Consider the following 25,000-nt stretch of genomic DNA (forward strand, 5'->3'; position numbering starts at 1 on the left):
TCATTATTAAGAATTAAAAGCACCTGATTAGTTACCTACCACAAAATTCAACTGATGAGTTATTAATACATACACACACACAAACACACACACACATATATATGTATGTATATATATATATATATATATACACATATAAATATATATATATATATATATATATATATATATATGTATATATATATCTATATATATATATATCTATATATATATATATATATATATATGATTTCCCAAAGAATTAATCACCACGTTGCACATGGCAGACCAAATATGAATAAATCCCTTCAATTTCCTACAGCTGTTACTGAGAGATGAACAATGTATGTCCAAATAGAAGATCATTGTACTAATCTCCCCAATATGATAAAAAATATTTTTTTCCTGTTACGCTCGGTGGCATTGCCAGACGTATGACTATTCGGTTTCTCCTCATCCCTAGGGTAGGGGAGAGGGAGTAGTCATACCGTGGTGAGAGGGGTTACCCTAAGAAGAAAACTCGGAAACCACAATTTCCCACAAATTTCCCAAACTGCCGTGTTGTAGTTAGGAAAGGGGGAGGGTATGGGAAGGGTTTTATATGTGTGTGTACATACACACACACACACACACATATATATATATATATATATATGTATATATATATTTATTTATTTATATATGCACATACATATACATATACATTTATATATATATATATATATATATGTGTGTGTGTGTGTGTATGTGTGTGTGTGTGCATTTAGCCATCATTTCTGACGGGTCGCGTACACTAGTAGCTTAACATCTACCAAAATACGGAATTGTGCCTCCAGAATTAAATTCTATCCACGGAACTATTCGTTTCGCAACAGATCTCTGGAACTTTAAAAGATGACCTCATCACCCACGAAACCGAGGTCAGTGACCCTTGGCAACCCTCCCAGTCACCCAACAGGTCATACAAGAGGGTTATTTCGGGCTCGAGACCTTACGGGCCCAGACAGACACTCCAGACAGCGGAGCGAGTCAAGCCAGTCGAAGCTTTTAACTGAATGACGTCATTAATTCATTCATTGAAGAACTTATTCATTCACTGGTTGTATTATTTATAACATGAACCGAAATGTAAAAGCTATATTTAATTACCAAATTATATGTATATTTAACCCAGTGATACACTGGAATCAGTTTTAATAAAATGAAATGGAAAGGGAAAGTATTTTTCAACTCTGGAGACAGTTGTCGTTTCATTCATTGAAGGAAATCTTATTCATTCTCTCATCGTATTTATGTATAACATAAACACAAGCATAATAGCTGTAGTTAATCACCAAAATAGAAGTATTTTTAAACCAGCGATACAGAAGAATCAGTATTAATCAAATGAAATTGAAAGAGAAAGTATTTTTCAACTCTGGAGACAGTTGTTGTTTCATTCATTGAAAGGAAATCTTATTCATTCTCTCATCGTATTTCTGTATAACCTAAACCCAAATGTGATAGCTATAGTTAATTAACAAAGTAGAAGTATATTTAACCAAGTAATACACAGGAGTCAATTTAATAAGATGAAATAAAATGGGAAAGGAATTTTTCAACTTGGAGACAGTTGCTTAAGAAGTGTGTGATATGAAGACGAGACGACAAGGTTGTTTTCCTACAAATCCTGGTGATGAGAGAGAGAGAGAGAGAGAGAGAGAGAGAGAGAGAGAGAGAGATTTTAACAATTACCATGGATATTTTCAAAAGGTAGACAGGACAATAATATCTAATTTTATTATTTTCTAAATGGCCTCACTAAACTTTAGCTTACCGGTGAATGTATGATGATGACAAAAAAAAAAAAAAAAATATAGCTACGGAAGCTTATACGAGTTTTTATAATTGGGATTTCTTAATTAAAATGCATTTTGCCAATATAAGAACATACACGCACACACACATACATACACAAACACACACACTGATATATATATATATATATATATATTATACTGTATATATATATATATATATATATATTATATATATATATTATATACAATATATATATATACATATATATACGCGTGTGTGTGTGCATGTTTGTGCGTGTGTGCACTGCATGCAGTATAATTCCTTCCGCGAAAACGGTCTCTTTTCCTCTTTTTTGTGGGTCTTTATTTTCGTCTCTCCTCCAACCGCTGGTATCTCAAATTACCACGAATTGAAATCTCTTTGGCCCTACCGCTGTCAATCAGGCCGTTTATAAGTGAAAGTGATCTATCCTTTTGATTTCATTTAATCCTATCCCCCCTCCCCCCCCCCCCTCTCTCTCTCTCTCTCTCTCTCTCTCTCTCTCTCTCTCTCTCTCTTCCAATGGCCCTCAAAGTTGTTTTGCCAACATGCATAAACACAAATAATTACATAATTACACAGATCCCATATATGTTCATCTGTATGTTTACTCATGTTATATAATTGTTAAAATTAAACAAAACGAACAGATGTTAAAAAAACAAGATATTGAAGAGAACAAGGAGTCCATGTATTCATTCCTATCAAACTGACCATCTCACAATTCTATTAGTATTATTATTATTGTTAGTATTATTATTATTATTATTATTATTATTATTATTATTATTATTATTATTATTATTATTATATTAGTATCATTATTATTACTATTATTATAATTATTATTACTAGCCAAGCTACAACCCTAGTTTGAGAATCAAGAAGCTATAAGCCCAAGGGCTCCAACAGGGAAAAATAGCCCCGAAAGGAAAGTAAATCAGTAAATAAATAAACGATATAAGAAGTAATGAACAATTAAAATAAAATATGTAAAAAAAACAATAACAACACTAAAACAGATACTTCATATATAAACTATAAAAAGACTTATGTCAGCCTACTTAGGCCTTTCCAGGAATTGAAGTCTGCCACTCAGTGAACTCTGAGACTGAGAGGTCGCCTCTTGCAAGTTGCGAAATTGAAAGTAATTGTTCCCTATAATGCATAGCAACTCGATATGAAAAATCGGACCTTGTTTCACTGGAAGCAAGGTAGACGGTTACTTTCAATTGTTGAGAGAGAGAGAGAGAGAGAGAGAGAGAGAGAGAGGGGGGGGGGGGTTGGCAATCTTTTTTTATAAACGTGCGATATTAAATAGTATATATATATATATATATATAAACACATGTTATACATATATGTATATATAGACATATTATACATACATATATATATATATATATAGACATATTATACATACATACATATATATATATATATATATACAACAAATGCAGCCACTTCTAGTCCAGCAGAACAAAGACCTCAGATTATGTCCTTACTCATTTCTGGGGTTTGGTTATTTTCATCACTGCGCTGATCAACTGGGAATTGGTGATGGTAGGAGACTTTAGTCTGATCGTTAACAGAAAACCAACCTAGTATGGGAGGCTCTAAGTAGTACAGCTTCGCTGATCATGGTGATACACAAACCCTTTCGCCATGTAAAGGTATCAAATTGTATATACAGTGACCCCATCATCTTTAAGAAGGTTTGACAAGCCACAATGAACTTATCACCAATTCATTCAGCTGTCAAAGGATACTTGCATCTACAGGGATCTAGAAAACAGGTGTGAGGCTCGCAACTTCATCCCTAAAGACCTTCTAAACACCAATCACTACCAAGCCAGAAGCTTCGTATGATGAAATTAAAAATATACATCGGCCTACTTACTTTGATAGAGTTTTCTTGCTTGAGGGTACACTCGGGCACACTATTCTATCTTTTTTTCAATTCCTCTTGTTTTGTTAATTTTCTTATAGTTTATATAGGAGATATTTATTTTTATGTTATTTACTCTTCTTAAAATATTTTATTTTTCCTTGTTTCCTATCCTCACTGGGCTATTTTCCCTGTTGGATCATATGGGCTTAGAGCATCCTGCTTTTCGAACTAGGGTTGTAGCTTCGCAAGTAATAATAATATCAGCCGTCTCCATCATTTCGCCTAAATTGAAATCCATCAAGTAATTTCAAAGATCCACTTTCACGCTCGGCTTGATAGGCACCGCAAGCATAAACAAGCAAATTACCAGAACGAGATGTTTCAAAACACTCGAATTGAGGACGCCTTTCAATTTGCAATATGACTTCTATGAAAATTGCCAGTCAACTAAACGACTCCAACGACCTCTACCTGCGGCGCTCGGTGGAGTTTTTATTTCCCCGTTTTGTGTTTTTCTTAGTTATGTCAGCTTTGCCATTTACTTGAGAGGGAAGCTGGCGATCGTTAAACTATTACGAAAGTGCTCAAAGGATTCCGTCTGTTGAGAACGCATCTGTGTTATGAGGAGATGCCTCTATTCATAACAGGACTTCATAATAAGTTTTTTTTTCTAAATTCTTCTTTTTCCTCTGACTCCACCTACTCTTCCTATTCTTCATTATTATTATCATTATTATTATTGTACGTGATTCGTCAAATATAACGGCTAATATATATATAGACCTGCACACACACGCCTCCCCCTCTAACCATGGTATGACAACTCCCCCTCCCCTGACCCGAGGGACAGGGCGAGCTAAGGGTGACCGATATATATATATATATATATATATAGCCAGACATGTTCGTTATCATATAGAGGAGCTTATTATTATTATTATTATTATTATTATTATTATTATTATTATTATTATTATTATCATCAAGTAAGAGAATCCTTTTACGTTTGCATGGTCTTTGTAATGTTGCAAGAGGAAAATGAATACCAAAACGACGCTTATTCATAATAATTGGAACAAATGAAAGTATTCATGATGAATAGGAAGCGATTATTAAAAATTGTTTTCATTAATTGTATACAAATTAGTTTAATATGCGAAAATTACATAATTTGATGGTGCAACAATCAAAATTGATTAATGGTAAAAATTATCACTCGGTGCCGACAAAATTATAGATTATTTTTCTGTGCACATACACTTGTATATCGATTTATCTACTTATCGATATCTAAAAGGTATGCACATATATATATATATATATATATACATATATATATATATATATATATATATATAAAACGATAAATGCATCTATTTTAGTCCACTGCAGGACAAAAGCCTCAGACATGCCCTTATTAAAATCTGGGGTTTGGCCAGTTTTTATCAACACGCTAGTCAATCTTACAGCTCACAGCAAACCAACCTAATAAAGTTTCGCTGATCATAGCAATACACAAACCCTTTCACCACTTTAAGAAACCGTGATGTTTAGAGAGAGAGAGAGAGAGAGAGAGAGAGAGAGAGAGAGAGAGAGAGAGTTGCATTCTTGAAGTCAATAAAAATTAAAGAATAATTTTAAAGCTATAATTTTTCTTTAGAGAGAGAGAGAGAGAGAGAGAGAGAGAGAGAGAGTTGTAATTTTCAAGTCAATAAAAATGAAATAATTTTAAAGCGATGATTTTTTTAGAGAGAGAGAGAGAGAGAGAGAGAGAGAGAGAGAGAGAGAGTTGCATTTCTCAAGTGAACGAAAATGAAATAATTTTAAAGCAATACATTTTTTCACAGAGAGAGAGAGAGAGAGAGAGAGAGAGAGAGAGAAATAATTCTCATTTTCCCTGAAATAAGAAGCGTAAACAGTAGACATAAGACTCACAAACCGCATAAAGCATAAAGACAATTTTTCTTATGCCGCAAACGAGGTATTCAACGAGAGAAAATTTCTCCCATCCCCTCGATCAGATTATATCAAAATATTGAATCAATAAGTTAACGTTGAAAGTAAATTCAATCATGTTTTAGGAATAAAGATATTTACTGATTGAAGCTCCAAGATTGACACGTACTTTTCGCCTGAGGATATAGTATATAGTATTGCCTTTTCTATTCATTTAATATCATGCTTATTCATGATACATATATATATATATATATATGTATATATATATATATATATACAGTATATTCATATATATATATTTATATACGAGAGAGAGAGAGAGAGAGAGAGAGAGAGAGAGATTATTATATACATATAATATATATTTATACTTAAATATATTCATATATATATATATATATATATACATACTACTGAGAGAGAGAGAGAGAGAGAGAGAGAGAGAGAGAGAGATTATTTTTATTACTGACAAGGAATACTAATTCTGCTTCCCAAATATACTGGAGACACGCACACACAAATTTTGACTCGAGCTAAACTGTTCTACCGATATGCATATTATGCACCCACGAATGCATATGAGCATGAAGCTTCTTATAGGAGAACATAATTATACGAAGACTCAAAAAAATTAAACATGAAGGGTCCATGTTGATGAATTACTGTATAACAAAATGATACAGAATATTACAGACTGTGTAGGTGAATTTTTTACATATGTGTAGTTTTTTGTGGCCTATATTATTTATAAAACAATTTTTTATTTGTTATTGGCTATGGCACATATGGTAGCCTGTTTTGAATTAGTGTGAGTCTGTGACCGTCTTTGTAAATGCGTGATTCTGTTTGCGGACCATATTCTTTGTAATAAACAAAAAATTAAAAATCAAAATACTATTTCAATAGTTATTTTCGATAACTAATACTAGCTAGTATGGCTATGGGTGTTTAGTATTACAGAACTGTGCACTGTATGGACATGAGTCCTGGTATGACAATGAAACAATATCCAATAGATTTTGTAGATTTGAGAACAAAACCCTCAGAAGAATATTGAGAGTTAAATGACAGGATTAGAAATGAAACTATAAGAGAGATTATTCAGGTGCCATGTGTGGATGAGATCATGATGAAGGGTAGAGATTAATTCAGCAAACATTGAACTGGGCTTCACAAGGCCCTAGAAGGGTTAAAAGATCGTGGCCTACATGGCTGAGGCCTATGAAGTGTGAAGTAGACGATGATGAATTGAGAAGTATGGATTTAAAACCTCAAGATAGAAACGATTGGCGAAATCTAACCTGGTCCCTTGCGTCAATAAGCGTAGGAGGAGGAGATGATGGAGATGATGATGTGTACAGGTTACGCCAATCTATGGCCCCTGACATTTGCAATGATTCACACGTTTGATAAAACATCTCTGTATTCCACTACCGCCTATACATGCTCATTTAGTCCAACAAATTAGCCTCTATTTAGATCTGCCAAAGTTTTCCCATTTCACCGAAATGTTCTTGTGTATCACCTTCTGAATACTTAGAAAAACGTTTCCCTAGTTGGATGCTAAATGTTCTTGAGTAAGCAGCTCTTCCAGGAGAAGGACATCTAAAATCAAACCATTGTTTTCTAGCCTTGGGTAGTGCCATAGCATCTGTACCATGGCCTTCCACTGACTTGGGTCAAAGTTCTCTTGCTTGAGGGTACACTCGGGCACACTATTCTATCTTATTTCTCTTCCTCTTGTTTTGTTAAATTTTTACAGTTAAATAGGAAATATTTATTTTAACATTATTAATGTTCTTAAAATATTTTATTTTCCTAGTTTCTTTTCCTCACTGGGCTATTTTTCTTGTTGGAGCCCCTGGGCTTATAGCATACTGCTTTTCCAACTAGGGTTGTCATTAGAAAGTAATAATAATAATAATAATAATAGCATCCGAATATCGACACCTTCAAACATTAATCAAACTTCCCGCGCGACTTCCCGAACAAACGAAACAAGTGAAGCTTCACGCCTCGATGCGAAAGATGATGAGTGAATCTTTAGAAAACGCCTCCTCAAATCATCATTTTCTGCCTTAAAGGATCCAGTAATGGCAGTAATTGACTTACTGTTAGGTGCTTTATCCTGTTCCAACGAGAGAGAACGTACCATTTCCTTCATTCCGATCATCTTGCTGACAGGAGAAAAAACCAATGAACTTTTGTTTTATTTGAATTAATGAATTTGGGTTCTTTGACCTATCGCTGGGACCTGGGATGCCATTCAAAGCTCAGGTGTAACTGGGTAAAACCCAGTTGTACTAATAGTATACACTGTTAAAAATTTGCCGTAAAAAAAACGGTAAAAATCCTGGAATAAATGTTGCCAGGCATTTACCCTTTTAAAAGAGGATATTTTGACGTAAAGGAGTGATATTACGGTCACCAACCCGTAAAAGATAATAACAAAGTACGATCACCTGTATTTTACTGAAATACGACTTGGGACAGTATATTTTTATGGATAATTTCCTATTAAAATTACGGTTTTATTAAGAGTGTAAGTTAAAATAGGCTGACACCATTATCAATCTCATATTTATGACAATTTTTCTCTTTAATTGAAAAATAATCGAATCAACTTTTTGTTATACACTTCAATACTGAACTGAAAAGCAGAATACTGTAAATCAAAAGAACATAACAAGGAATTAAGACGAGAAGTGAAAATATAGACAATAAATGAAAAGGAAAGTCCGTGATAACTAGTTGCATATACCCGTGGCTGTTATTAAAAAAAGGCACTTATAATTCTTACCTCCGCCAACGAAGTTGAAAGGAGGTTATGTTTTCGCCCAGTTTGTGTGTTTGTGTATGTGAGTGTGTTTGTGTGTGTTTGTGTATGTGTCTGAGTGTTTGTTTGGGAACAGCTTCCTGACCACAATTTTAATCGTAGAGTAACGAAACTTGCATGGATTAGCTGTTATGTAAAAAGCTAGAAATTATTAAATTTTGGAAGGTCACTTTCAAAGGTCAAGGTCACGGTCAAGCAAAATGTCCAATTCAGTAATCAGCCATAAGTTTGGACATCGTTGTTACAGAGACTTCAAACTTGGTTCATATCTGAGTGTATGACAATCCACGCCAGTACATGTTAAGGTCAAAGATCAAGGTCGAGGTCAAGCAAAAGGTCGAGAAACAAGGTGCCGGGGAGGAGGTCTGCGCTCTACTGAGTGCCCCTATAGCTACGTATGTATTCATGAAAACATATAATAAGTAAATATACATATTTGCTAAGGTAAGCATATTTAATTCCATTGGAATAACTACGACACAATTTACATTAGTTTAAGATACAGCAGCCTCAAATTTCAATTCTAACCCCTTAAAGAGCCCAAGTCAGTGACCCTGGATGTTGCAACACCAAGTGGCTCATAATCTACCAATCATTCCCACGAAACCGGTTTGGTTTCGATCAACCAATACCCAAGTTCATATTCCCCATAAGGTCTCTGTATAGAAGAGCGCGCGCGCGCGAGAGAGAGAGAGAGAGAGAGAGAGAGAGAGAGAGAGAGAGAGAGATTATTTAATAAATCTATTACGCCCAAAGACGTCAAACAAAGTTACATATTGGTAATCACATACAGTACATCAGGAATCAACAGAAAAAGAAAAATTACAGCATTGAATCATCAGAGTATCAGTTACAAAAATGACATATATTAGATCGTATTCCATTATCACAACAATTGCAACAGACAGTTTAGCAGCCACCAGAGTGTGGATGACGAGTCAAAATTACGTCTAGGTGGTCATCTTTGTGTAACTATTGACAGGTTTGAAGTAAATTTTTGTCCTTGAGGTAACAGATTCCTGACAGTAGGGCAATGAAGGCAATAGTGTTTAAGGTTATTGGCATTAGCAAGGTTACACAGTTTACATGAGGTGTAGTGTGGTATATCTAGTGTCTGTCCAACCTGCCCACAGGACGATATCGAGAGAGAGAGAGAGAGAGAGAGAGAGAGAGAGAGTGTGTCTTAGCTATCAAGACAAGATGAAAAACTCGGGGACTGTATGCTTCTGATGTTACCACTCCTCTGTATATATATATATATATATATACAAACATATATCATATACACACACACACATATATATGTATATATATATATATATACACCCACACACATCTGCATTATATATATATATATATACCCACACACATCTACATTATATATATATATATATATACACACATATATAATGTAGATGGGTGTGGGTATATATATATATATATATGGTATATATATATAAATATATATATACATACATACATACATACACACATATACATAATAAACTCAAGACTTGGATGTGTTGTCAACTATACACTATATTTGCCCTGTGCTTCAATAACTGCTATATACTATATTTCCTACATCCCAACAGTCGTTCGTAAAGTCTTTAAAACATTTAAAGACAACGGTATATAAAATTTTCTTATAAAATGGCTCGCATGTGTGAAGTAAAATACGTGAATTCTCTTGTGGTGAGAATCCAGTGAAAATTATCTAATAATTATTTTCTTTTATTCCAGATAAAGTGTGAAGATGCTGCCAGCAATTATTTTCTTAGTACTGCAGGTAAGCACAGTACTTTGACTTCCAATATTTTACTTATTATTTTAGTTATTATAATCATTATTTTATTTTCATCTCCATCAATATCATAACCTTTAATCTTTATACTAAATGGATTTTTTTTTACTTAGAGATTAAAAAGGCTTCGAATGTCCAAACGAAAGTTCGGAAGAGCACTAATTGTTTGCCAATATTTTTTTTTTCTTTCGTGTCTTGAAGAGTCACTACAACGCTTAAACTTCTTTACACCTTTTTAGTGTTCTCGTAGAGAATTGCCTGATCTTATAAATACCTCTTTAATTAGCATCATTTCAATAAAAACTTTCCTTTACAATACAGCTTGAAATTAAAAAAGATTATTAATATCTCTTATACAATAGCAATATCAACAAATGCAGCCATTTCTAGTCCACTGCAGGACAAATGCCTCAGACATATCCTTAGTCATGTCTGGGGGCTTAGCCATTTCCATCAACAAACTGGCCATAGCAGATTGGTGATGGTGGGAGACTTTAGTCTGAACGCTCAGAGCAAACCAAGCTACTATGGGTAGCCCCAAATAGTACAGCTTTGGTGATCATGGCGATACACAAACCCTTTCATCACGTTAAGGAATCCCCACTCTTATATCGTCTAGCAATCCAGCACCGAGTTAAATCTGGAGACAACACTGTATTGCAATTTGAAATGAAAGTTGAAAGATATTGATAGGAAGATGGAAGGAAGGAAGAGGGAAGGGAGATAAACTAAAAGGCCAAACAGTAGATGCAGCTAAAGGAAAGACCCATTAATGTTATAGTTTTTATAGTTTATACAGGAAATATTTATTTCAATGTCGTTACTGTTCTTCAAATATTTTATTTTTCCCTGTTTCCTTTCCTCACTTGACTATTTTTCCCTATTGGAGCCCCTTAGGCTTATAGTATCCTGCTTTTCCAGCTAGGGTTGTAGCTTAGCAAGTAATAATAATAATAATAATAATAATAATAATAATAATAATAATAATACCTTCAGTGCACCGAGTTTAACGGAAATCATGCTTATCTGTCTGTCACATCACGCACTTTGTTTATTTCCTTTACTTTTTTATCAATTTGAAAGGCTTTCCCTCATAAAATATTAATTCCCTTTGTCCCTTTTAACCATGAGTCTCATGTCAATCCTTGACCTAAGACCATGTGTGGTGAATATGACCTGGAGGCATTTCCACTTTGTTTTAAGACTTTTTGTAAAGTCTTTTGATAAGTCTTTAGGATTTATCATTTATGTGGAGACTGGCCAGATACATAGTTAGCACCAATATATATATATATATATATATATTCTACAACAAATGCACCTCAGACATGTCCCTATCCATGCCTTGTGGATCCTCACTCAGATAGGTTATATATATATATATACGTATGTATATATATATATATATATATACATATATATATATATATATATATACATAAATATATATATATATATATATATATGTATATATATATTTATATATATACATATATATGTATATATATATATATATATATATATCCCCGCTTTCAAATATCAAGGCGCAAATACCTCTTAATATTGAATTCAGTGTCTCGGGATCACAGACCCAAGAAGAATTTAATCTTATTTCAAGAATTTCTGGCATGGTAAGGCTCTAAAGCTTTACAGCATATAAATCAAGGTTATAGTCTACTATCAATCACGATAGTTGAATGGATACGATAGTCGGCTGTCAACTTGATTTTGGCTCGACAAAGTTTCCGATCCTCAACTGACCAGATATTATTTTCATGCAATGAATTTCTCTTTTGGTCTGCGATCCTGAGACACAAGTTATTCGATATTGAAAGGCGTTTGGGACGTGATAGATATATATATATATATATATATATGTGTGTGTGTGTGTGTGTGTATAATATATAGGCTACATACTGTATATATTGTACACACACACACACACACACACACATATATATATATATATATACATAGGGAGAGATTTAAAGTTTTCTGGCATCCTGAGAGAGAGAGAGAGAGAGAGAGAGAGAGAGATCCCAATTCTTAGAATGACAATGCTTGAAAGCATAAGGAATCCTACCACACCGGAATGTAGAAAATACAATATGCAATTTCTTAGGCCGTGTCATAGACAGTGTAATATCATCTTTATCCAAATGATAAAACTCAACGACGGATATTCTCATTTTGGATCACTCCACGCAACCCCATTATCACCAGTAATAATTCATAGGCCAGACTATGCCCATTCTGGGCACATGCCGACGTACCCAAGATGACTCTGCAACCTCACATGGACTCCTCATGGTAGACCAAACCCGGAGCTTGCAGGAGTGTCCGAAAGAGTGAAAGAAAAGGAAAACAAATGTTGCCACTTGCCTGTCATTGGATTTTTAAAACCATTTCTTCAATGTAAACATCAGAATATGGTCAAGTACTGTAGAATACACATTTCTGAGTAAGAGGCGTTATTCAAATGTGTTTACTTTATACGGAATGGATTAATGTCAACAATGACCTTGCCATACGTCGTTTAAAAAGAATTGGCAACTCAGGATACCAGTGAGAGGGAAAGTTTGAAGCGTTTCGATGGAAAATGAAAAGTGGATAATAATTTCTTTTGTCTCGTAATCCCTGTCCGATATCGCAATGAATTGGCTTCCAATCAGATAACATTAAAACCTACTCTTACTGTAGGTCTTGGATAAAATGGTATAAATAATACAAGGAATCGAACACTTTGATTTCAAAGGAAGTAGACATTTTTTTTCTTCTTGTCAGGTCGGTTTCTGTCTCTTCTTTCCTGAACAAGAAATAAAAGAATAAATGTAATAAATATGACTTTCATTTATCGTTCCAATGGACATCAATAATAGTTTTGTTTTAATATGCACATTCTCATCCTGAATATTTTGCATATTTTTATGAGAGAATTAATACAAACTTTCACGCAGGCAATTACTTATCCATAATCGAATTCAAAACATTTTAATCTTATTCCCAGGAAAATTTTTCGCTCTTTCACTAACCCGGAAAAAATGAACTCTTGAATTAGTGTACGTGACCCACCAAAATTGACTGCTAAATATTTAGATATAAGCATCCCCTCTCACCAGGGTATGACCACTACCTCTTCCCCCTATCCAAGGGACGGGAAGAGCTAAGCGTGACCGATATATATATATATATATATATATACATATATATATATGCACACATATACAGTATATATACACATACACAAACACAAACACACACACACACACACATATATATATATATATTATTATTATTATTATTATTATTACTTACAAAGCCACAACCCTAGTTGGAAAAGCAGTATACTATAAGCCCAGGGGCCCCAACAGGGAAAATAGCTCAGTGAGGAAAGGAAAAAAGGAAAATAAAATATTCTAAGAAGAGTAACAACGATAAATATCTCCTATATAAACTATAAAAACTTTAACAAAACAAGAGGAAGAGAAATAAGATAGGAGAGTGTGCTCGAGTGTACCCTCAAGTATATATAGTATATAGTATATATATACATATATATACACATATATATATGTGTGTATATATATACATATATATATATATATATATATATATACAGTACACATACATATATATAACCACACACTTCCTCTTTATAATATGGGACATATGTTGAAAAATAAAACATACATTTGCTTAACTGCCTTTTGTTGTAATACCGAGAAACGAAGCCGGAACACTAGATAAAAATATAAATTCTATTACTAATAATAAGGAATCCCTGAAAGTTGGAAAAATAACCCAGGGCTTTCACAAGGATCCAGTTGATAAAAATCATCCGAGTCACTGCAGGTGAATGACCTTGCTTAAACTGAGCAAGTAAACCCACACGTGAATAGTACACAGTACTTGTTCGGCAAATTCTCCTCAATAATACTTGATATTTTCTATTTTACAATCTTAATTATTAAATGAAAATTGATAGCCTTCAGAGTAGAGAATTATGTGTCTAATTCATTTCCATTTTTTTTTTCTCTTTTTTTTTTAATTAAAATACTGATATAATTAAGATATAAATTCAAAATTTAATTATAAGTTATGTGACTTATTATTATTATTACTTGCTAAGCTACAACCCAAGTTGGAAAAGCGGGATGCTATAAACCTAGGGGCCCCAACGGGGAAAATAACCCAGTGAGGAAAGGAAACAAGGAAAAACAAAATATTTTAAGAACAGTAACAACTTTAAAATAAATATTTTCTATATAAATTATAAAAAAACTTTTAAAAAACAAGAAGAAGAGAAATTATATAGAATAGTGTACCCGCGTGTCCCTCAAGCAAGAGAACTCTAACCCAAGACATGGGAAGACCATTTTTTTCTTTTTTTAAATTAAGGTATGTCCTGACATCATAGAGACTAATAGAATTAAGATAATAATCCAAAACTTAATCATAAGTTATGTGATTTACATACAAGTTAACGTACTAATATGTTTATATATCCAATGCGATGTCTCAAATAGTATCAATTTATTATTATTTTTTTTTTTTTTTACATAAAGGGATTTTAGTGTGGTTGCTTCGCTTTTATAGTGGCTCCATCCGAACATACGCATAATAATAATAATAATAATAATAATAATAATAATAATAATAATAATAATATAATAATAATAACAATAATGATGATGATAATAATAATAATAATAATAATAATAATAATAACAATAATAATAATAATAATAATAATAATAACGATAATAATTTTCATAATAATAATAACAATAATAATAATAATCATCATCATCGTCATAATAATAATAATAATAATAATAATAATAATAATAATAGTAATAAAGATAATAATAAAAATAATAACAACAACTACAATAATAATAATAATAATAATAATAATAATAATAATAATAATTACACCAATTTATCTATGTCTTAATTCCCACAGGTACAATGGGTGACAAGCGAGAGTCTGGTTGGCACCATAAACGACAAAGGAAGAGCGCTCTTTGCACCCAATCCCCAGGGCATGATGCCCCAGCTAATCACCCTCGACGTCAAATGCGCCCGCTCGGGCATGACCGTCAACTTGGAATTCGACAGAGACTTCCCGGGGGTCATCTACTCCAAGGGGCATTTCTATGACCCAAATTGTAATTACGTCACTATAGAGAGATCCGGCAAAAGGGAGTTCTCGTGAGTATGATTATTATTTATTTTCTTTTTTATATTTATCTGTTTATTTATCTGTTCATTTATCTATCTTTATTTTATATATATATATATATATATATATATATCAGGGAAACTTGCCTGATAATAAAAAGAGCCTTAAAAGCTTGTTTCTTATAAATGATTATATAAATAATAATAAGTAATAATAATAATAATGAAATGATTATTCAATATTAATGATAATCTCCCCTATATAATAAAGAGCAAAGGTCTGGTGTATATATATATATATATATATATTATTTCCGGTCACTCTCAGCGGCGTTGTCAGACTTATAACTACTCGGTCTCTCCCCATCCAGAAAGTAGGGGGGAGAGAGAGTAGTCATACTCTGGTGAGAGAGGGTACCCCGAGTGGAAAGGGGGAGCGGGAGGAAGGGCTGAATCTGTGTATCCGTCATCTTTGATGAGTCGCGTATAATAATAATAATAATAATAATAATAATAATAATAATAATAATAATAATAATATATGGGGTCCTTCCTACCCAGCTGATCAATCACTTATGAGTCTTTCTTAAAATCAATATCTATTTTAGATAAGTAAGCTCATTTTCAGTTAAATGACCAACTATTCCTGTCCCTAACGCTCAACCCATAGATATCACATCTATGAGGTAACATTCCAAAACAGACCTTGAAAAGACATTATTCGATACCGTGGTTTTCAATTCTATGTTGCTGCCTACATCGGCATATTCATTTTTGTTTATCTAGTTGATATGATCAGATACTTCTGAATCGTAAAATGAATAATATTTTATGAAATCAACATTGTTGTTGTTGTTGTTGTTGTTGTTGTGTTAGAGAGTGCTACCTACATCTGGATATTCAATTCTATTTATATGATTGATATGATCAGCTACTCCTAAACCGTAAAATGCAGTATTATTGTATGAAATTTCAATTCTATTTATTTGGTTGATATGATCAGCAACTCCTGAACCGTAAAATTCAGTAATATTGTCTAAAATCATCATTAACGTTGTTGTTGTTGTTGTTGTTGTTGTTGGGTTAGATATTTTGGTAGTTGCAATCTTGCCATTTCCTTATTGGAAACCACATAGATTTTATACAGCTACACCATAGAGGGACGTCCAACGACATGAATATTAATGAACACTGAAGCTTTCTCAGATAACCTGGGAACCGGGTTCACCTTGAAATAAGACGTGTGGCTTTCCTTTGTTAAGAGAGAGAGAGAGAGAGAGAGAGAGAGAGAGAGAGAGAGAGAGAGATAATAAACTTGTAGTAAGATTTCCTCTGGTAAGAAAATGATTAATGATGCATCTTCGCAAACTCAAGAAGCTTAAATATTACTAATATTTTTATCAAGGAAATTTGGTAATACGATGGAATCTACAATTATAAACGAGTATTAATAAAAATGTAAAGAATTTCAAATAAAAATCACTAGTTATTAGTTCATAAAGCATAAAAAATTCCTACATATTACAGTAATTTCCTATTTTCAAAAGTGTTGGCGATTTCACTTAAGCAAGATGAGAATAGATTTTGCAACATGCGACGTGATATTGCATAACAGTCATCTCATGGACGTAGGACCTTATATTACGTTGTCCGTGTGTGCACATACACACATACATACACCCAGGCACACTATTCTAGCTGTTTCCTTATTTTCTTTTCTCACTTGGATATTTTCCCCGTTTGAGCCCTTGGGCTTATAGCATCCTGTTTTCCAATTAGGGGTATAGCTTAGCTAGTGTGTGTATATATATATATATATATATATGTGTGTGTGTGTGTGTGTGTGTATGTAATTATAAATACATACATATATATGTATTATATATGTATATATATGTATATATATATATATATATATATATCGGCAAAAATCAATTTCAGTTTCAAGGTTAAAATCTACTGCCTTTCACTGAACAAAATTTTGAAGAGTAATTAATCTTTTTCATGAGAGAGAGAGAGAGAGAGAGAGAGAGAGAGAGAGAGAGATTTCCCTGCATCACCAAATACGAGGTCATGGCTAACCAGCGAATGTCTTTCTTATCAATAAGTTTCTTCCAAACATAATTGTCTTTTTTATTCTTGTATTTTTGCTTCAGGAGACTATTTTAAATACAATGCAATTATTCCTATTTTTCGATGTTCTCGCGATTTCTGTTCAGTGGAATTTAATTTCTATAAATAAATGTGATTCACGAAAACAAATAATAGGGCTGAAAATAACAAATATAAAAATACATGGGATTTAAAGTTCAAACTACTTATATAATACTTCACATAACACTTACTCAAATAGACAATGGTCTGATACACCTCTCTTTGGCCTCGTCTGCAAAATATGCCCCTTTCGTAATGTCATTTTTCATTCTGAATTCAATGCACCTGAAAGAAATATTTTCATTAGTAAATTTACATATGCTTTAATTCTATCAGTTGAGTATATATAAATTAGTCTATGATAAAAAGGATATCTTGATAGTATTATCTAAAATAGTTTTATATGCATGAATGTGAGGTGGCTATTTTAATTTAATAAAAAACTGAGCTCTATACTTTGACTATTTTTCTCAATGAAAATTATCAATTATGACTATAAAATGCCTTTTCAAAAAAAAAAAAAATAAAATAAAAATAAAAACACATATGATCTACCTCACAGTTCTGTCAATTCACCATAAAATTTTAATAATTTTAGTACTATCATTCTCACTGTGGGAACCACTCCATCAATTAAACCTTTTTTATCTATAACAATCTGGATGAAGCGATTACCTACAGCTTCCAGATTTACACAAAAACATAATTTATTCGAGATCTAGCATTGTTTTGGTTCCAATTCTCCTCTCGATGCTCTTACGTCATATGTATCAAATGACTTTAGACCGTTAGCATTTTAGTTGTTTTCTACGTATAACAATATACAGAGATTAGATAATATGAACCAGCTTCTTTCTGAAGTATCTTACGCCGTCCTCGTTAGACTAAACTAAATGTATAGACCTTTAAATAACGTATTGAATAAACGTTCGAAAACACAAATGATACGATCTACGATTATGAACCAGAGAATGACTTTGAGTAAACGAATCTATCCCAGGTTTCCATTTTCCTTCAGTTGCTCTTACGTCATACGTATCAAATGACATTATACCGTTAGTTGTTTTTTACTTATAGCAAGATAAAGAAATACAGAATACAGCTACATTTAATATGTACAGACCTTTAAATAACGTACTGAATAAAGTTTCGAAACCAACAAATGAGTTAATTATTCCTATTCAAATGATACGACTACGAATCTTTAGTTCTGAACCAGTGAATGACTCAGAATCAACGGCTGACTTGAATAAACGAATCTACCGGCAGGTTTGACGTGCCAATAGACGGTTGTGGCACCGTGAGCCAACTGGAGGGGTCGGTGAGGGATAAGGAGAGTTACTTCGAGAACACTATCGTCATCCAGAACGACGCTCTAATCCAAGAGGAGTGGGACATGGCCCGGAACATCCGATGCACCTGGCAACACATCATCCAGAAGAGCGTCTCATCCATACCGTTCAAAGTTTATGAACCGATGAAGGTACGAGCGGTGGATTGATTTGCTTTTGTTTATTAGACGTCTGACAGATGCACAATGTAGCAAGTGATGTTATTGTTTGGCAAAAATGATGTTCATCAAATGGCACATTAATGTTATTTAATTAGCAATGTCATTCTATGACTAATTCGTAGTATATTGGAACAAGAATCATCATAGTCTTCTAGTTCCTATATCGCGAACCTGCTAGATATCTAGTTTGCCGTAATGCATACCAAAATTTATTATATGTAATCTCGCAATATTTTCTGTTCATCGCTTTACCCGGTGTGATTGCTTACCAAAAATTTCTTAATTAATATTTTTTTTTTTACAATTTTCATTTTCATTCTTCACTAGAGAAATAAGCAATCTTGAATCCACTAAGCATGACAAACATTCATCAACAACATCAAAACACCCATTAAATACAGTGACTACAACAAATACATTTACATCAGCACCCTCTTCTTATTTGGTGATATCCAAATGTTTTTTAATCCAAACAACAGGTCCCTGTGCAGCTTGATAAACGATCAGTAAACACCTTGATGGAAATCCAGAAAGGCACCGGTCCGTTTTCCAGCCCTGCTACAGGTTACGTTTACATGGGAGATGATACATCTATCGTCATTTACGTCCAAGGTTAGTTCATTCTACTCTTCCATGATAGGCTTGGCTTCTATCTGCCCTAAGCTTGAGGATACACTTGGGCACATTATTCCATCTTATTTCTCTTCCTCTTGTTTTGTTAAAGTTTTTTGTAGTTTTTGTAGTTTATACTGACCTTAAAATATTTTATTTTTCCTTGTTTCCTTTCCTCACTGGACTATTTTCCCTGTTGGAGCCCCTGGGCTTATAGTATCCCGCTTTTCCAACTAGGGTTGTAGCTTAGCAAGTAATAATAATAATAACTGTTAGCAGTGCTAAAGCCTCTTTTGAATGGTCACTTCAAATGGGAGCTGTATTGCTTGGCAATAATCCAGATGTGTGTATTTTCTTTACAAGATTTAAGCAAGCCTAGGAATATCTACCTACCTATCTATTTGTATATCTGTAAGTTTTTCATCTATGCAGGTCTTTCAAACACTCACGATATTTAAAAAATAATTATCAATTAACAGAATTTTTGTCTCTAGCTCGAGAGCCACCCGACACCTCAAGGACAGTGTTGTCCCTTTCCAATTATTGCGCAAATCAAGAAAACAAGTTTTGCAAGTAACTTATGTAAAGAGAGAGAGAGAGAGAGAGAGAGAGAGAGAGAGAGAGAGAGAGAGAGAGAGAGAGAGAGAGAGAGAGGTTGTAGAAAAAAAATATGTTTGGTGGTTGGTTTGAATGAAGCGGCCTGATGCCAGAAAGAGCCCTTAGCCCTTGGTATCAAGTAAGTTTTATGGAAGGGTGAAATAAGATTCCTAGTACGTACCACATGAGTCTTTCCAATTGATACACTTCCTTTGACTCAACAGAGGCAATGCTCGAAATTTCATATTTTTTTATTGTTATCTAAGTAGGTTAATTGGATATGTGAAATTATTACTTGAAAAATTTCACTGTCAAAGTGTGTTAAATTCTAAGTTATTTTTTTAGTTTAAATGACTAAACTAATATAGTTGGCAATTACAGACTTCTTGTATATATCAATGTCACATAAGCACACATTGATATATTTAGTTTCCATTGCTTTCTTCTAAAAACTTCCAATCATACTTCATCTACATCCCATTCTAGATCCCAGTCGTGAATTCGATGCCAACGTAATCTCTTGCAATGCCAGTTCAGCTGGAGGAACGCAGGTTGAACTCCTCGACTCCAGAGGATGCCTCATAAGGCCTGACCTCCTCACACAATTTGCCAAGACGAGGAAAACTAACGGCGTCCAAGCTGACCTCATGCTTTATTCTTATCTCAAGGTAGTCTCCTCTCCGCATCTCTCGTGATACAGTATGTACTGTATATATCATCAATTCTCAGTATTATTGGTGAAATACAAACTTCCTAACATTGAACAAATTTTTTTCAGGCCTTCAAAATCGGTGAAAGCCCCGAGTTCGTCATATCATGCCACTTGGAGGTGTGTGAGGGCGAGTGTTCAGAACCCTGCAGCGGAGGGCCTTCCCCAGGCCGAAGGAAAAGGCAGGCGAATGGCGAAGAAAAGCCATCAGCTATCGTGGAACTTCAGAGGGGAGTGGTTGTAGTCTCGAAGGAACAGCTGCAAGGTTTGTCATCAGTGAAACTGAATTAAGTTTTTCCTTCTTTGTTCTGAAATAACCTGAAGTCTAATTGTCATCATCAAGACGGTAAATTTAAACGCCTCTCAAATCATTGAAGACCGTTCATTCAAGAACACCCCCTTCCTATAGCAAGACACGGGCTATTGCACTAGGGAAGCCCGTAAGTCACTGAAGAATAATCATAACATGCATTTGAAAAGCATAGCAAGACACTAGAAAGTACAGGAAATCTTATTCCAACATCACCTAATATTCATGTATATTTTTTCAGGAGAAAGTATAGGCTGCTGGATCACGACAACAATGCTCATCGGATTAGTGACTTTGCTTTCGGTTGTCTTATGCTTGTCAACTCTATCCTGCTTCTTGGTGTTCCAAGTGAAGAGTCTTAGATACCAGCTACGGGAAAAACAGCCACTTTGATCAGTGAAACTACCATTATTCTCATAGGAAATCACGGCACGACTCGCATAACTGAAGTGGACTCATGTATAGGAGTTATCCTTTGTGGCATCGCGGCTCATGGCACTGGAATTCTAGTATTTTCAGTTACATGTTCCGAACTTCTTGTAAATTTCTTGTAATTTAGGCTTCTTTGTATTGTGTTGAGATTACACTTATTTCTGTATATACAGGTTATATACACTTTTGTACTTTATACATACTTTAATATTAAGATTTTCATTACTCTTTTTTTACTTTTAATAGGATAAGTTTCATGGAACATTTGGGCAGGTTCCCTTTTGTATAAAAAATATCAATAAAAAAGTCACATTCATTACGAGGAATTTTATTCACATTCCTAAAATATTAGACGAAAACTACGAGAAAAAAAAATCCAAATGTCAAATTTCATTGCCTTATTAGGTAATTCACAGAAACGGTTTCTGATTCTTGCATGGATTCAGTTTCCTGCCTTTAATCCATAAATCGAAACTCTTCAAAATTCGGAAAATGACTGGAGTTAGTTACTTAATTGATTTAGAACCTGTTATCATGATAAGCCTACTTTCTAGCAAACTGTTCTTGTTGCATTCGAAGAAGATGATTGCACATACTCGCAGCCTGGATAATAGATTGATTTAAAGTTTTCTGACATCCTGATATATAAGGTCATTGACACCAAACAGCCTGGATAATCTCTAGGACATTATTGTTTCTTATAATGTTGACAAGTTGAGCAAATTCCCAATGAGGGGGGTTACACTAGACATTTGCCATCTTCTCTCAGCTAACACATTTTGGTGGCGTTACTAGCCTATCCTCCATCTTTGTGCTGATTTTCATCCACATAAATCGACTAGCCAACAGGTAGAAATCTCCACCTAGGTCAACAGAGGTTTAAAGGTCAGTTCTAACAAGCAGCAGAATCGATGGTCGGGTCATTCCACCGTTGCAAAATATCTTAGAGGATGAGCATACATATGCATGATCAACAATCAAGGCTCCCTTCAACCATGTTAATTCTTGGGTCAAGGAAGGGGGCAGAAAGTGACTGCCAATGGCTAAGCATGTAGACTTACCAGCACACTCCAAAACTTTCATCCATTGCTCAAATATGTTGCGAGGTCATTTTGCCAGTGAAAATCTACCTAGTTGATGAGGTAAACGTTTCCTGTTTCCATAATAAGATGAGGGTGCAGAGGAAACAATAGAGCGGTTACTGACACGTCCATTGTTTAAAAAGTATAGCATAAAAAACACTGAGCAGCCAATTCTAGTAATCACAGACATTTCTCGTTCCTACACAATAATTTCATAAGCAGCGTGCATATACTTCCTACACACGCAAATATGTGCATTGAACAATTTGTCCTAGATATTAAGGCCTCTTTCATACGATCTATCAAGGATTCTTTTACCCTTCTCCCCTTCACTCCAAGATCTTCTAGATCATACACATTATTCTCTCCAAACAACTTAGCTACTTCAAAAGTCTGATTCTCCTTTTTCATCAAAGATATTTTCATGACATTTTTTTTCGTATTTATATCCATAATCACTTCACCATCTTTTATTCTATATTAACTATACAAACAATTCGTTTCAACACAATTTTCTTTAGCTTCTTGTCAGAGCCAACATTCAAATTTCATTTCAATGAGAGAGAGAGAGAGAGAGAGAGAGAGAGAGAGAGAGAGAGAGAGAGAGAGAGAGAGAGAGAGAGAGAGAGAGAGAGAGAGAGAGAGAGAGAGAGAGAGAGCTCTACTCTTCTACAGTATTTATGTCAGCTTTTCCTTATATTGTCTTTCTTTTTTTTCTTTTCTATGTTACTGATAATGTACCAGAAAAGATACTTTACACAGACCATAAGGCCAACAATGATTTTCCAATATGGCAAACCTACCAATAATAAAAAGATTCAAGTATCCTCTCAGGATAGAGCACAGTGTAGAACAAGTGTTAAAGAAGGTGAACTCTTAATATAGGGATTGGCGATATTTGCTAGTAAGAAACACTATAAATAAACTGAAATCGCAAGCTCTGTTAGTGTGTATTTTATGTGATTTTTTGTGAAAAAAAATCTATTTTAATATCGAATGAAAGGAATATCAATTACGTTCTTTTGCTATTTTTTTTACCATATTTTAAAAGAAAAACATTATAAAATCCGTAGTTTATTCATATGAAACCTTCTTTTTCACCTAAACTATTTCTAATTAGCTAAAGCTATTTCAACATACTGTGTCAATTGCCTGCTCCTCGATCACTGCATTGGCACGACAGGGTTGTAACCTAGCGTTCGTTATTGACACGACCACTTGGTACAATAGCATTTACCAAAAGCAGTTAGAAAAATACATGGGTCACATTTGTTTCGTGGGAAAAGATAGAATGGTTGAAAAACATCAATTGTGCCAGCCTAACCTAAAGGGGCGAGGCTTCACTTCTCCTGCTACACCCCACTCAGTTTTAAACTCTCTATTGACGATGGAAACTGAACAAATACCTGATAATCCTGGATTTTTATTACTTTAATCCATGTTTTTGAAAGGACTGGAAGGATAATTGCCTTAGCAGAGTGGTCAGTTCGTCATGTAGATAACTGAATGCTCCCTTGGCTATTAACATAGCTGGCCGTGGATATTGGAATTTTTAATAAGTCAATCTCCACAGAAGCGTCGTGGAAATAGACAGTCCGTTTCCCATTTCTCTTAAAACAGGCAATAATCGTACATTTTCAGGCCTGATTATTAAATATTTTAGTATAGCATGAAATACGGTTCATAGAAAACGTTATTAGCTTACTCTAAAGAAAACGAATAAAGAATTTTAATGATAAACTGCTAAAAATAAAACACGCAAGCTCATATACACAGTGAAAATTATTATTATTATCATTATCATTTTTGCTAAGCTACAACCCTCGTTGGAAAATCAGGATGCTATAAGCCCAGGGGCCCCAACAGGGAAAATATCCCAGTGAGGAAAGGAAACTGGAAAAAATAAAATAACTTTAAAATAAATATTTCCTATATGAACTATAAAAATTTTAACGAAACAAGAGGAAGAAAAATTTGATAGAATAGTGTGCTCAAGTGTACCCTCAAGCAAGAGAACTCTAACCCAAGAGATAGTGGAAGACCATGGTACAAAGGCTATGGAACTTCTAAATAATATATCAACATTGACAACCAAGATC

General features: G+C 33.9%; 2 protein-coding genes across 2 annotated transcripts in view; one reads left to right on the forward strand and one right to left on the reverse strand.

The window, feature by feature from the left end:
- LOC137617320 (cuticlin-3-like) overlaps positions 1 to 22,117 on the forward strand; it is a 39,795-nt gene extending 17,678 nt beyond the window's left edge. The window contains exons 2-8 of the mRNA XM_068347330.1: positions 10,248 to 10,293; positions 15,275 to 15,522; positions 18,916 to 19,129; positions 19,639 to 19,771; positions 20,855 to 21,036; positions 21,147 to 21,342; positions 21,629 to 22,117. Of these exons, the coding sequence (XP_068203431.1) occupies positions 10,261 to 10,293; positions 15,275 to 15,522; positions 18,916 to 19,129; positions 19,639 to 19,771; positions 20,855 to 21,036; positions 21,147 to 21,342; positions 21,629 to 21,780 (1,158 nt within the window). The 5' untranslated portion in view covers positions 10,248 to 10,260 and the 3' untranslated portion in view covers positions 21,781 to 22,117. The remainder of the gene's footprint in view (positions 1 to 10,247; positions 10,294 to 15,274; positions 15,523 to 18,915; positions 19,130 to 19,638; positions 19,772 to 20,854; positions 21,037 to 21,146; positions 21,343 to 21,628) is intronic.
- Positions 1 to 25,000, reverse strand: part of spt4 (Transcription elongation factor subunit spt4) — a 110,040-nt gene that overhangs the window by 82,271 nt on the left and 2,769 nt on the right. The window contains exon 2 of the mRNA XM_068347333.1: positions 17,838 to 17,931. The gene's annotated coding sequence lies outside the window, so the exon portion shown is untranslated. The remainder of the gene's footprint in view (positions 1 to 17,837; positions 17,932 to 25,000) is intronic.

Source organism: Palaemon carinicauda, chromosome 23, assembly GCF_036898095.1.
Source record: "Palaemon carinicauda isolate YSFRI2023 chromosome 23, ASM3689809v2, whole genome shotgun sequence".
Classification (NCBI taxonomy): domain Eukaryota; kingdom Metazoa; phylum Arthropoda; class Malacostraca; order Decapoda; family Palaemonidae; genus Palaemon; species Palaemon carinicauda.